This window comes from Hippopotamus amphibius, chromosome 9 (genome assembly GCF_030028045.1).
Source record: "Hippopotamus amphibius kiboko isolate mHipAmp2 chromosome 9, mHipAmp2.hap2, whole genome shotgun sequence".
Taxonomy (NCBI): domain Eukaryota; kingdom Metazoa; phylum Chordata; class Mammalia; order Artiodactyla; family Hippopotamidae; genus Hippopotamus; species Hippopotamus amphibius.
Window position 1 is genome coordinate 22,795,809 of NC_080194.1, and position 14,416 is coordinate 22,810,224.

At 35.4% G+C, this 14,416-nt stretch overlaps 1 protein-coding gene across 1 annotated transcript in view; it reads right to left on the minus strand.

The window, feature by feature from the left end:
• Positions 1-14,416, minus strand: part of ANO5 (anoctamin 5) — a 92,173-nt gene that overhangs the window by 1,931 nt on the left and 75,826 nt on the right. Inside the window, exons 18-21 of the mRNA XM_057695891.1 lie at positions 9,137-9,267; positions 5,328-5,533; positions 3,483-3,661; positions 2,084-2,189 (exon numbers count right to left, since the gene is read on the minus strand). Coding sequence (XP_057551874.1) covers positions 2,084-2,189; positions 3,483-3,661; positions 5,328-5,533; positions 9,137-9,267 — 622 coding nt within the window. The remainder of the gene's footprint in view (positions 1-2,083; positions 2,190-3,482; positions 3,662-5,327; positions 5,534-9,136; positions 9,268-14,416) is intronic.

A 14,416-nucleotide genomic window follows, 5' to 3' on the forward strand; every position in this document is an offset into this window, starting at 1 on the left:
ATCCATGTTCAGGAACTACTTCTCTCCAACCCCGCCCTAGCAGCAACTGAGTACTTCATTTTCTGCAGAAATTAAGCTGCAAATTCAGAGGGAGCAGAGATGGTGGAAGATGGAGGTGTGGCACCATACTCAAAACAGGGCAACTCAACAAAGTTCAGCATTCTCAATCATGAGGTCTCTAGTCCCTCCGGCCTTTCTTGGCTCTCAGCACAGCCATGAAATAGCTCAACAAACAGGAGGTTGGAGGACCTTTTCCTCTGGGAAACATAACTAATCAGAGAAGTCAGAATTACAGATATCAAAAATTTGTAGGTCTTGAATGAAAAGGCCCCTTTATCACCCTACAGTGAAGCCCACCCAAGTGACGTTCCTCCCGTCTGCACACAAAGCTTATAATCAGCTTTCATCGCTCCACTCTTGAACATGAGCAGAGTGCCAAGAACACCCACATAGGAAGTAAGAGAATACCGAGTAATGATGGGGGCAAGGGAATGGCAGAATAAAAAGACAAAGGTACGCATCTGACTATTTAGAGGAGAGAAAATAAATGATAATTAGAACAGAATTTCAAAAGAGTTGTAACGTCTGAATAACAAGTCCCAGAAAGAACAGAGAAAAGAAGGAAATTATCAAAGAAAATACACAAGCAGATTTTCTCAACCTAAAGGGTAATTACATTTGCAGATCCAAGAGGCTTCGTGAGTGTCCAGAACAATAAATATTGTCCAACGCCACGTGACTGTCTTGTGAAGTTTCATGAAAGAAGGACTAGTGAGAGAACCCTCAAGGCTTATTGATCCATTAAAAAATCATAATAAACAAAGACTAGGAAGTTAGAATGGTACTGCACTTCATAGCGACCCTAGAAGCTGACAGAAATAGAGCAATGTCTTGGAAAATTTCAGGAATACCTAAAAAAAGTTGGTTCAAAAATTTTCATGGAAAATGACTTTTAATCTTAAATTCTATACCAAGTAATCACCTAGGAGGAAAAAAAAGAAATTTTAATATTCAAGTTCTCAGAAATAGACTGCCCATTATTTTCCTCAGAAAATTAATGAAAGATGTACTTTACCAAAATAAGCTAGTAATCCAAGAATGGGAGAAACAGAGATTGCAGAAAATATAGTATTCAATACAAGAGAAGTTGAAGAGAAGTTCCAGAATGATGGTGAGTCGGAGCCTGGGATGATCAAAAAAGAATAAACAAAAACAAAAATTCAAAAGAATTCCTTTTGTAATTTACCAGGCTGAAAGGTGATCTAAACCACTGATGGAAAATGTGGGAATGAAAGAGATAAATTCATACAGAACTGGGGGGAGGGGATTTAAATTACTTACGTGTATAACCTTGATAAGAGTAAAACAAATTAAACAAAAACTGACAGGAATTTGTGTTTTCTTGCATTAGACTTATCTAGTCTATTATTGGCCTTTACTGTCGAGTGAAAAAGTGCCTTACATTTATTTCTCTCTCCTTATTGGCCTTCATATCTTACGATTTGCAGCACTCAATTTGTAACTTAGTCAACTACCTCCTCTGTACTGGTTCTTTTGTGTTGCATGTCTTATATCCCTAATTATCCTAGCTATTCCACAAGGGAGGAAACATAGTGGACAGAGCAGAGGCTTGGCAGTGAGACATCTGGCACTGAAGCCCAGCTCTAATATTAGCTGATTAACTTTAAACCAGCTAATTAATTTTGCTGACTGTCAGGTTCATTTGTCAAGGGTGAATAATAAAGCCAAACTTATAAAGTTATTATTATAGCCTCTGGAACCAGTATATATTCATAATAGGTATTCAGTAAAATAAGTAGGTTGTTTGCCCTCTGGCCGACCTCAAGGAAAGAGGTCTTATTTTTTTCTTTTCTGTTACCTTGGTATCTTCAACAATGATAAGTGAATAACAGGCAATCCATTCTACTTCAAATATTCCTAACTTATTTTTTATGATAACAAATATTTCCTTCAAAACACTCTATTAAGATAATGCTAATTTTCTGCAGAACAGATACCCTTAGAAATATATGCCTAAAGGGAGAAAAGAGACTAATTGGCATGAAAGTTAAGAAAAGCTTACCTCCATAATTATGATGAAGGTCATCTTGGCAGCAAGGACATGCCAGTACTGCATACTATGAAAATATTTCTCCTCGTGATCAGGTGGATTTCTGTAATCTCTGTACCTGAAAAAATGGAAGTAAATGCAAAAAATAAGTTATAACTTCAAACACAGAGACCTAGCATAAATCCGTATTATTTCTTGTAAGAGACCCTTTTAGTTGACCACAAAAGTCAAGTCAAAGGAAAATAATTGCTACTATGAAACATTTATCTTTCCTATACAGATAAAGTTATAGCCATATGTTACTTTTGTATAGTAGAGATGTAGCAGGAGACACAAGTGAAACTTCTCTCCTGCCCTTCAGAGACAAATTTCTCAAGAGAGCAAAATGTGCTCATTCCATTCCACGCCCTCTCTTCCTACACCTTAACACACTTAGTTCTATCATCACTCCACTGACACCAACTGTCTCCTGTCATTAAATTGATGGAATATTTTAATCCACATCTTATTTGATCTGTGAAGAATAGAACTTGACATGGTTGACCACTCCTGTTTCCTTGAAACTCAATTTTCTCTTGGCTTATAGGACACTGCATTATTTTTGTTTTCCTTATTATCCTTCTGGGGTTTTCTCAGTGTTTGATTTGTGAGTTCATTTTTTTCTAAAAGTGTCTAGATATTGATGTTCTTCAAAGATTTAGTTCAGCTAGGAAGTGATGACATCAAGAAATCTGACACTTGTCCATGTTATGATTCTTCTCTATACAAATACAGAATATAAGTTTCTGTCTACCTGTGCTGCAACATTTGCTGTTTTTTTGTTGTTGTTGTTGGAATCCCAGATGAAGCGGTTGGTTTAAAAGACTTGATATACTATATATATAAAATCTTTAAATCCTAGAGTAGAGTAAAAAGATCCTCACAGTACATGAGACACTGAGTTGTGAAAGCAGCAGGTTTAAAAATCCAATCTCACACTCCCTACATGGAGGAAACCTTTTAGATGGATGGCCGGTGAACTAACCATATTGTTATTTCCCTCTTCCTCACTCTGTCTCTTTTTGAGGACACAGAGTTAAATTCAAGTAGGTTAAATGCACATATAATATGACCATGCTGTACGATTATAGATATTACAACTTGGGACCAAGGTAGCATTTGTCGGAGAAAATTTTTCCAATAAACTTAGGAAATGAGAAACAATTCAAAATTGACATTATCTGTACTCATAATATTATTTTACTTTTGGACATTTTACTTTTTCAAATCAGAACCATACAACGTGTGAATTCTAGAATTGATGCACTTTATCCAGGAATTTTACTGCCCCAAGCGAATTTTTTTTAAGACATGGAAAAAATGGAGAACTTAAGAAATACACTTAAAAAGCAAAATGAAAACAAGAGAAAACCTGCAAGTGGTGAAGTCTCTTTTTTCCGGAGGTGCAGTGCGGTTTGGAAAATCGGCTATCAGGAATATTGACAGGCTGTTGTTGACATATCCTTTCATAGGCTGAATGGCATTTTTTGAGTAGGCATAGTAGTAAACTAAACGAGGAATCATGTCCGATGTAAATGCAACAATAAAAGCCTAAAGGACAAAGCAAGAGGGAGATCATGAGCTAACAATGCAGTTTTACAAATGTCTGATTTGTATATATTTCAGTTCCTTGTGCCTTATGGATTCAAAATGATTAGAATGCTATTACTAATCATGTCAATACATGAGGCTTTGACCTGGAACATAAAATAGTTCATTTACAGTGTATGATCAGTATTCCAGGATTTCATAGCTAGAAACTGCTACACTGAAAAGTTAACCGGAATGTATCTGTCTCCAAAAACACCATGCCTGTATCTATCTCTTTCCATCATGCCTTGCTATTTCTTACATTTCTTACTATTTCATAACACTGCTCTCCTCTCCTTAACCAAATTTACTTGTCTGGACTCTGTGTGTGTGTGTGTGTGTGTGTGTGTGTGTGTGTGTGTGTGTGTGTGTGTGTAGGGAATGTAGAATGAAGAAACAGAAGACCATGTACTGGTAAACTTCCCACAGTTCAGTGCAGTGAATTTCAGTCTGATTACACAGGAATGGTATTTTCCCATCCTTTCCTAAGCTCTAGAATAGTATAAATGTCATGTTTCCTTTAGGTAAGATAAGTCAATTTAAAACAATTTGGCTCTGCCATCTACATTTTTAGTGGTAGATTTTTAAAATCTTTTAATATCGCTTCTATAGCTATTGGTCCATTTCATGTTTTACATCACTTACTGAATACATTTTGGCAGTTTTATTTCTAAAAAAGTGACAATTTCAAATAGACTTTAAAATCATTAGAATAAATGCATACATAGCATTCTTATAATTGTCTCACCTGTACCTTGTAATTCTTTTCTTGTTTGAGATTTTCAGTTTCGTTTATTTTTTCAATGAACCAACTCTTGATTTATTTAGCAATTATATTGCTTTTTGCTTGTTTTCTAATTCGATTATTTCTGAACATATCTTCATTAATTCTTTCTTACTACTTTCTATTGATTAGTTTTACATTTTTTCTTAGTTTCATAAGTAACATGTTCAGTTCATGGTTTCCTTCTTTTTCAATAATAAAAGCATTTATTGGTACGTACTTTTTGTAAATACAGTTTTAGCTGATTCCTATAGGTTTTCATTTTAATTAAGCTCTCCTCATAATTTCAATTTTATTTCCTCTTTGTACAATAAGCATCCTTGGAAGAGTGAATGTTAAGTGGTTAAATTTTCTTCTTTGGCTATCTTATTATCAACTTCATTTTTTATACCATTATTACAGATGAATATGCATTGTAAAATTTCTGCTTTTGGGAATTCAGTTTTATTATCATTTTTAATAAGTGCTCCATAAAAATAACAGGTAAATTTTGTGTATTCTCTTTTGTAGTATACAACTTAATATATAATCAGGCTTTAATTGTATTACTTATATCCTTTATACCGTTACTTATTTTCTGTCTACTTTGTCACATGCTATGAAACTATATCATGGTATTTTAATAAGCAAGTTTTTACAATTTTCCTTGTATTTCTAAGAGTTCACATGTCATAGATTTGCCTATGTTGTTTAGCACATAAAAGTTTAGGGATGTTTTATCTTTATGGACTGTCACCATGATGAAATCAATGTAAATAAAGATTGAGTAAAACTTTCACATCTTCCTATCCCCAAGAAAAAAATAACAAAGTACATTTATTCCACTGAAATAGGTCTACTTACATTAGTTGCAACAGAAAGGACAGCCATTCCATAAAGAATGTCTTGCCAAACACCTATGCTATGAGCTTTAGCAGCTACAGGTCTCCTGTACTGAGTAGTCAGCTTCCAGGCATCCACTCGAATCTCTATTATATTATTCAAGAGAGCAAGAAGAGGAGCCAAAGGAAAAGATGCCACAAATAATGTAACAAATCCAAACTGGATAACTGCAGGGATAAAAGAAAAATTCACAGACTCATTATTGTGGAGGGGAAAACGAGGAATACTCTGCCTAACTCCTGCCACTTCCCTCGGTTCGGAGGGATCTACATCAGCAAAACACTCCAGACCTCTTTCCAGCTGCCCATGTCCTCTTCCCTGTAGGAAGCACAGTGACTTATTTGCTTGCTAGAATAGGAAGGAGAAACTGGTCACGCACAGCTCAGTTCCATCCCTATTTCTCTTGAGGTCTGCTTGTCTGAAGAAAACATTTATCCTTGTTATGTAAGATATTCTAACTATTCGTAAAACAGTCTTTTACTATGATCTTATGTAAGATATTCTAACTATTCATAAAACAGTCTTTTACTATGATCTATATTTCGGTCTATGCTAGTCTAGCATTTACACTGGTATTGGCACATCAGTGGGGTAATCAAGTTTTCTATTTTGGTAATCTGTGTACTTTTTAAGATCAGAAATAATGACCAACTCATTTGTATGTTCTGGGTGTATAAAAGTACTCAACTGTAAGCCTTATGAACGAATGCGTTACTTAAGATTTGAAGATATTAACAGAGGAAAAGGTAGTACAAACACAATATTTAAGAATAAATCTGGCAAGGAATCACATAAAGCATCAGAAATGCATATAAATTGTATGTGGGCAAAGGAGATATACATATCCTGGAATGCGGTATTTGTTAAGGTCCTGGTCCTCAGTACTAACTTGACATCTTTCTAAATAAGTTTTACTCTCTTTCCTCACTAAGCCTTAACATCTGTGTAAGCTGGCTTCTCTCTCCAATTTTCTTCTTTTGTTTCCATCAATGCTTGGGGTAAAAAAATCCATGCAGCTGGCAGACTAGGCTTCCCACATGAGTGAAGAAAAAATAATGAGATTAAAAAAAGGCCTTCCATTGAAGGAAAAAAGTGAAAAGAACCTTCCACTAGTCTTCTATTTTTAGTTAGATCTTGAGTGTTTCTGGATTTCAGCTTTTCTCACAAGATTTCTCATTAGAATCAGTCTTGTCATCTACTAAACCAAGGGAACAAACTGCCTCCTTCCTGACTTCTCTACTGAACCAAGAAATAGAAAGTTAAGATGAAATATTATGTAGAAACAGGCTGAATTTCTAAGTTCAAATCCCAGATCTTTACCTATAATCTCTGTGGCCCATGGCAAATTACTTAACCTATCCATGTTTCAGTATCTTCTAAAATAAAATGAGTATTCTCAGACTTCCTAGGTGGCAAAGTGGTTAAGAATCTGCCTGCTAATGCAGGGGACACGGGTTTGATCCCTGGTCCAGGAAGATCCCACATGCCACGGAGCAACTAAGCCCATGCGCCACAACTATTGAGCCTGCTCTCTAGAGCCCGTGAGCCACAACTGTTGAAGCCCATGCGCCTAGAGCCTGTGCTCCACAACAAGAGAGCCCACCACAATGAGGAGTCCGTGTACCACAATGAAGAGTAGCCCCCGCTCACTGCAACTAGAGAAAGCCCGTGTGCAGCAATGAAGACCCAATGCAGCCAATAAAATAAATAAATATAAAAAAAAGATAAAATGAGTATTCTGTAGAATGTTTCAAGATCAGAGATAATGTATGTAAAATATCCATAATAAATTAACTTCTAGTTGTCTCAATAAATGGTAGTTAATCTTGTTATGAAACCCTAACTTTATCTTTTAATTTCAGTTATAATCTCTGATACATTTATGCATAAATTCACTTGAAACACACAATTAATTAAAAATTACAGCCTTACAGATGCAGAGAATGGACTGGAGAACTCGAGGTTTGGGGGTACAGGGGGTGAAGGGGAAGCTGAGATGAAGTGAGAGAGTAGCACAGACATATATATACTACCAACTGTAAAATAGATAGCCAGTGGGAAGTTGTTGTATAACAAAGGGAGTTCAACTTGAGGATGGATGATGCCTTAGAGGACTGGGACAGGGAGGGTGAGGGGTAGTTGAGGGAGGGAGGGAATACAGGGATATGTGTATAAATACAGATGATTAACCTTGGTGTACCTCAAAAAATAATAATAATAAAAAAATAAAATGAAAAAAAATAAAATTAAGGCATCCATGGCAGACGCCCCTCCCCCCCAAAAAAATTACAGCCTTATCACTCTATAAAGCAAGGACTACCTAATTTTACAACTGGAGACTTCTTCTTATTTGTCCTAATTTACCTACTTTAATCCGGGTATCATATGTATGTGTTACAGTGGAGAATCGGTAACAAATTTAGGTCATCTCACTTATTCTACCATGACTTTTTTGGGCCATGAGAATAAGTTGGGAAAACTGTCCTCTTTAATTCCACCAAAGAAGCAGAGAAGGTCATTTGAGAGGAAACACTCTGAGTAAACTCCACAAGCAGTCCCCATCATTGTCTCTCCTAAAATTTCAACTCAAGATCTCTTCTCTTTTCCATCCTTACAACATTTTATGCATTTCTTGTGTCCAATTTGGGTTTCCCTTGGATAACTGCTTTTTGCCTTCTTCTTTTCAGCCTGAAACAAAGGATATACACTAACTGTATGTCAGGCTCTGGAAATGTTTTTCAATGTATTCCCTCTAAGAGCAGTCACTGAGGCAAACAAAAGGAGAAAGCCATTTAAACTAATTTGAGGCAGGTATTAAACAGTGATCCTTACTTATAACAGAATCCTAGTGATTAGCCTTAAAAAATGCAAGTCTTCATAATTAACAGAAAGAGCCTCAGAAAGACATGGCAACATTCCCTCTCTCCTGCGGACATGGAGGGAGAGAGGATGCTCGGCATTATAAAACTAAGCCAAGGGGAATTCCCTGGTGGTCCTGTGGTTAGGACTCTGCCAAAACAAAACAGAAAACAAAGCAAAACAAAAATCAAAAAAAACCTAAGCCACATAATCTAGTTGGACAAGATATAAAATTAAGATCTTTCTCAAGAACTGATACTGGAGATTTGGATGAATGTTTTTAACTGGTACTCATTTGTTCTGTTTTCGGTTAAACTAAATCTGCCCTTGTAAGTGTTATTTGAGCAAGGGGTTTCCCATTTCCCCCCTCCCCCCAGCCTCTGGCAACCACCATTCTATTTCTGCTTCTTCCTGCTTTAAATACTTCATGTGAGTGGGAGTGGAACCACACAGTGACTGGCTTATTTGATTTAGCAGTGTCCTCAAGGTTCACCCACGTTGTCACATATAGCAGGATTCTTTCTTTTTTAAGGCTGAATAAAATAAAATTCCATTATATGTATAGGTATACCATATTTTCTTTATCCATTCATCTATCAATAAATAGCTAGATTGTTTCCACACACCAAAGTGATCCTTGCTTTATTTGGTTCAACAATATTAACAGTAAATTGCTAGGAAAAATATCTCTGAGACTGGTGTTTTGAAACTAAATTTCATTCTGCATTCTATTTGGTGGGAAATAGAAACACTGAGCCAATCTTTTCCATATCCACCATCTATCTTTTCATCCACTAGCCAGTGATTTACTGAACACTACTATGTGCAAGGTAGGAAGAAATATTAAGGAGCTGAAAAATACTTATTTTACTCAGCCTATTCCATGTTTCAAGGCAGTGGTTGAAAATTACCTGTTTCCAAGTACTCATAGAATAGTCCAAGAGAACCAAAAGTTTCAAGGTCATTGTCCTGCTCCCATCGACTGTATAGCTTTTCAGAGTTGGTTCGAGCTTTGCGGCGTCTCCACCAATTCAGAACCAAGCTGTTGGAAGTGATAAAAGTAAATACATGAAATTGGGTTTAAAAGAAAGGGGTCAGAGAATCAGTGTTAGATCTGAAAAATGGCGGTAACTTGGGAGGATAAGTAAGTTTAGATCACAGAACAGGTAGAGGTAAGACTATACAGCTAAAGTCAAAGTCAAAATCTAGTGTTCTGTTCACAATTACTTGCTGAAGGCAAAAGATCTTTACTTGGATGATTAAGAAAGTAAGACAGCTCTGACTCTCTGCAGGAAAATGTATTTACTCAGAGACTTCCGTTAAAGAGCATGTGGAAGAGAGGGTCACTACAGGATTGTTTTTAATCTATTTAATTCACTAAGCTTTATGTTGTCATGATAGACGGCAGCTTGGGGAAATGAGAAGTGGGTTACAACAGAAACTGCATGACAAGGGAATGTAGAGGTTTATCTAACACATGACAATAAATGCAGTAATCCTAAACAAAATATTACCTAACTAAATTCTATACTATATAAAGTATATCATGATAAGTAAGAAAAACAAAGATTATTTTTATCAGAAACTCAATCCAAGAGACCATCTTAACAAATTTAAGGAGAAAAATATAAAATCATGTTGACTAATGCAGAAAAATGTATTTGATGTATTTCGATCACCTATTAAAATCTATTTATGACATAAAAGTAGGAAAAGAAGAAAATTACCTCAATCTGACCAAAAGCATCTATGAAAATCCTGGGGTGAACATCATTCTTAATAGGGAAAAGTTAGAAGCATTCCCCTCAGAATCAAGAACAAAATAAGTATGTAGGATCACATTCAAGATTTTATTGGAGATCTTAGCCAGCACAATAGGATGAAAAAGGCAAAAGAATTGGAAATAAAGGAGAAATCTATAATTACTAACAGTAATGCGAATGCACTATCTGCATACAAAACCCAAATGAAGTTAGACAAAATGTACTAGAAATAATGAGTTTATCAATATATTGCATTCCTGTGTACCCACAAAACACAGGTAGAAAGTATAATTTTTAAAAAGATACAATTTACAATAGCCATTAAAATTAAAATACCCAGAAATGGATTTGACCAATGATTTATAAGACGTGTATGCTGAAATTTAAATATTTATTTGAAGTCATCAAAGTCCAAAATAAATATTCATGAATAAGAAGACCTGGCATAACAAAATGCCAGTTGTTTTACTGAAATAATTGAAATGTAATTTCAGTCAAAAAAGCAGAATACTTTTCCATGTGAAATCTGACAGGATGTTTCTAAAATTTACACAGAAAGACAAAAGACAAAGGATAGTCAAGATATTTCTACAGATGAAAAATAAGTTGGTAAAACCTGTCCCACCAGATATGAACAGTTATTATAAAGCTGTATTAATTAAGAGTGTAGTATTGGTGTAAGGATAGACAAATCCTGCAACAGAATGGAGGCCTCATAATAGCTTTGCACTTGCTATCTGGCATAAATGGTATTGCAGATCATGGAGAGTGGGGAAGAGGGATTTCTCAATGAATGGTAACATGATACATATATGCGTGCGTGTGTGTGTAAGAAATTAAGTTTGACCTTCATATCAAACACAAAAATATCTTCCATATATATTAAGGATTTAAAAGAGAAAGATTAAAAGTTAAAATGCTGAAAATATTTAGATGTAAGTATATGACAATAGGTTTTTGATCTTAAGGTAGGAAAGGGTGTATTAAACAAGACGTATGTACTTTTGTCCATCTATAGCAGTGGTTCAACTGGAAGTGATTTAGCCCACAAGTGGACATTTACAGTATCTGGAGGCATTTTTGGTTGTCACGACGGGGGAGAAGGTGGGCTACTGGTATCTAGTGGGTAGAGTTCAAGAATGCTGCAAAACATCTTACAATGCAAAGGACAGTGCCTAACAGCAAACAATTATTTGGTCCAAAATGTCAATAGTACTGAAGATGAGAAATTTTGATTAAAGACACTATTAAGAAATTTAAAAAAAATACAAACTTGTGCTGGGATGAAATATTTGCAACACATATAACCAAAAAGCAAACAAACAAAAACACAGTAACAAGAGTTATGGAGTATTCCTACAAATCAATCAGAAAAAGATAAACATACAAGTAGAAAAATGGTTAAACAACACAAACAAGCATTTCACTGAAGAGAAAACACATATGGTCAAAAAAGACTCATTGATGTAATTAATCAGGTAAATGCAAAATAAGACCAAAATGAGATATCATTTGTACCCTCCAAATTGGCAAAAATTAACAAATAAGACAATATGAACTATTGTAACAAATGTGTGAATTAAAAGGAACACTTACATGCTCCTTATATCAAAACTGAAATACAAAGAAAAAAGGAAAGCTAAAAAGGGAAAAGAACACCTGAGATTTTTGAGAAGATATCAAAAGGATGGGCATGCATGTAACTGGAGTCACAAAGGAAAAGAGACCACCCAGTTCAAGAAAGAGAACTCTGCCAGGAATCACAGAAGTGCTTCCCTGTGCTCCACTCCAATTACAAGCCATTTGATCCCCACATAGTAATCCTCATCTTGAATTCTGAAATCCCTTCCTTGCTTTCTCAAAAAAAAATGTTTTTATCTATGATCCATTTAGAATTAATTTTTGAATGAGGAGTAAGAGGACGTGGAGTTTTGTTATTTTGCACGTGGATGTCCAGTTTTTCCAGCACCAGCTATTGAAAAAGGACTGCTCTTTCCTCGACAAATCGTTTCTGCACCTCTGCCAAAAATAAAATGGCCATATTTGTGTGGATTTATTTCTTCAACCTCTGTTCCATATGATCTATATATCTATCCCTTCACCCATCCCATGTTGAGTAATATGGTTTTACACTAAGTCGTAAACTGAGTAGTGTAATTCCTCCAACTTCAGTCTTCTTTATCAAATTCATTTTGACTGTTTTAGTTCATCTGCCTTCAATGTAAATTTTAGCATCAGCTTGTCTATATCTACTAAAATCCTGCTGATATTTTGATTGGAATAACAAATCCTTATCAATTTGGGGGATAATTGGCATCTTTACTAAGTTGTCTTCGAATACATCAACACAATGTTTCTCTCCACTCACATAGATATAATTCTTTTTCAACAGCATACAAATCTCATATATTTTAAATATTTATACGAAAGCACTTTAATTTTTTTTGAGCTATCAATTGCTGTACTGACCAATGTTTCTTGCATTCAACGCTTTCATTTCTTTCTTCAGTAGTTCTTCCAATGAGGGTCTATGAATGTAAACATTTTATTCGTCTAAAATTTCACCTGTACTTTATGTAATATTTAAAATGTTTCTAGAAATCTAAGGTGAATATTTTTTTTCCACTAAGAATCTTGAAAATACTCCTGCATTTAATGTTATTAGTGAGAAATCTATTGCATGTAGATGGCATTCCTTTTTCTTCAGAAAAGATTTTAAGATTATTTATCTCTGATGTTCTGTAGATTGACCATAACATATCTGGGTGTAAATTTAATTTTATGTGTAAATTTAATTTTATTTATCTTGCTTCATACTCAGGATTCATTTTCATTTCTGGAACTCATGTTTTTCTTCATTTCTGGAAAATTTTCAGCAACTACCTATTCAAAGGATTTTTTCCTCCACTATTTACTCCATTTTCTTTTTCTGAAACTACTAGCACATTAATGTAGAAGCCATTAATTTTAATTTTTTTAACCTCACTGTCTCTCTGTTACACTGTACAATGTGGGAATTTCTCAGTACTATTTTCCAATTCTCTAATTCACTCCTCAATTGTGTCCAATCTGTAACTGATCCCATCAATTGCACTCTTTTTTTAAAGTATAGTTTTTCATTTACATATAATTGATTCTCTTTTATATTCACTTGTTCTTGTTTCATGTATATGTTTTTATTTAAATTATTTCCTTGTCCTTTTTATTGACATTATCACCTCCTTTTATGATTTTAGGCTTTACCAGAATCTTCTACATGCAGTCAGTTCACTTCCTAAGAGCTCGTTTTGTTAGTGGCATTTGTAGCATTACATCTCATAAGTTTTTGAATTTTGGTTTATAGGCTTAAATTAACTTCTTTCTTTTTCTTTTACTTCCATGTTTGTCTCTTCCCCTCTCTGTGCATATTTATTTTCCCTCTTGTGTTTGGTTTAGGGGTTACCTTCTTTCTGCCTCCAGGTTCTCCATCTAGAACTAGGATTTAAAATAACAGTTTGGCATTATTTCTCTGTGGCAATATTAGGTATGTGGTATATCAAATACTGTTTGAAAGGATATGTCTATGTTCTTCCTCTGTCAACACATGAAATAGCACCCCAGGAGTACTATGAAACTGGCAGGGGATGGCGGGGCGGTGATAGCATAGGGGGAGGGTGCTTTCAAACATCTTTCATCGGTACGTAAGAATAAAACCAGTCCCTGGCTTTACGTACAGTTAAACTGGCTGGTTCCCTGGCTTAAATGGTGCACTTTTGGTCCACTTCATCCTATAGGTGCTACACCCTGACACTGTAATTTCCTAACTCAAGAGCCCTGCAAGATTACAGGCTTATAATTCTTTACCTTTTCATCCATGGGAATTTTCACCTTATATTTGAGAACAACTGTCATTTTCGTTTTCTTTTTTTATAATGTATTTGTTATTGCTATCCTTTGGGGACAGAGAGTAATCCCTTCACGTGTCAGAATTCATTCATAACCAGTTTTTGTGCCCAGATGTGTAACGAGCAGAACCCTATGAGGCTTTCCTGGGACAGAGCCTCCCCATATCTTCTGCTTTAGCTCCTCTCAGAAAAATAGATAATAGTATCTGATGCACATTTCCTGAGTTGTTATACAGATGTGAAAACCCCCACCAAATGGAAGATGTTAACTACTCGATGACCATATGCACATAGCCCCCAGACCTACTGAAGCCTAATGTTAACCCCTGTGATACTGCCCTGTTACCTCACCATCAACCAATCAGAGATTTGTGCACGAGCTGATCACATACCCTGTGACCCTTCCCACCCCTCACCTGGTCTTTGAAAATGCTTTCCTGAAACCCATCAAAGAGTTCAGGCTTTTTCAGTACTACCTGTCCTGGACTACTTGTATAGCATGTTACAATAAGCACTACAATTTCCTTCACCATAACCCAGTGTC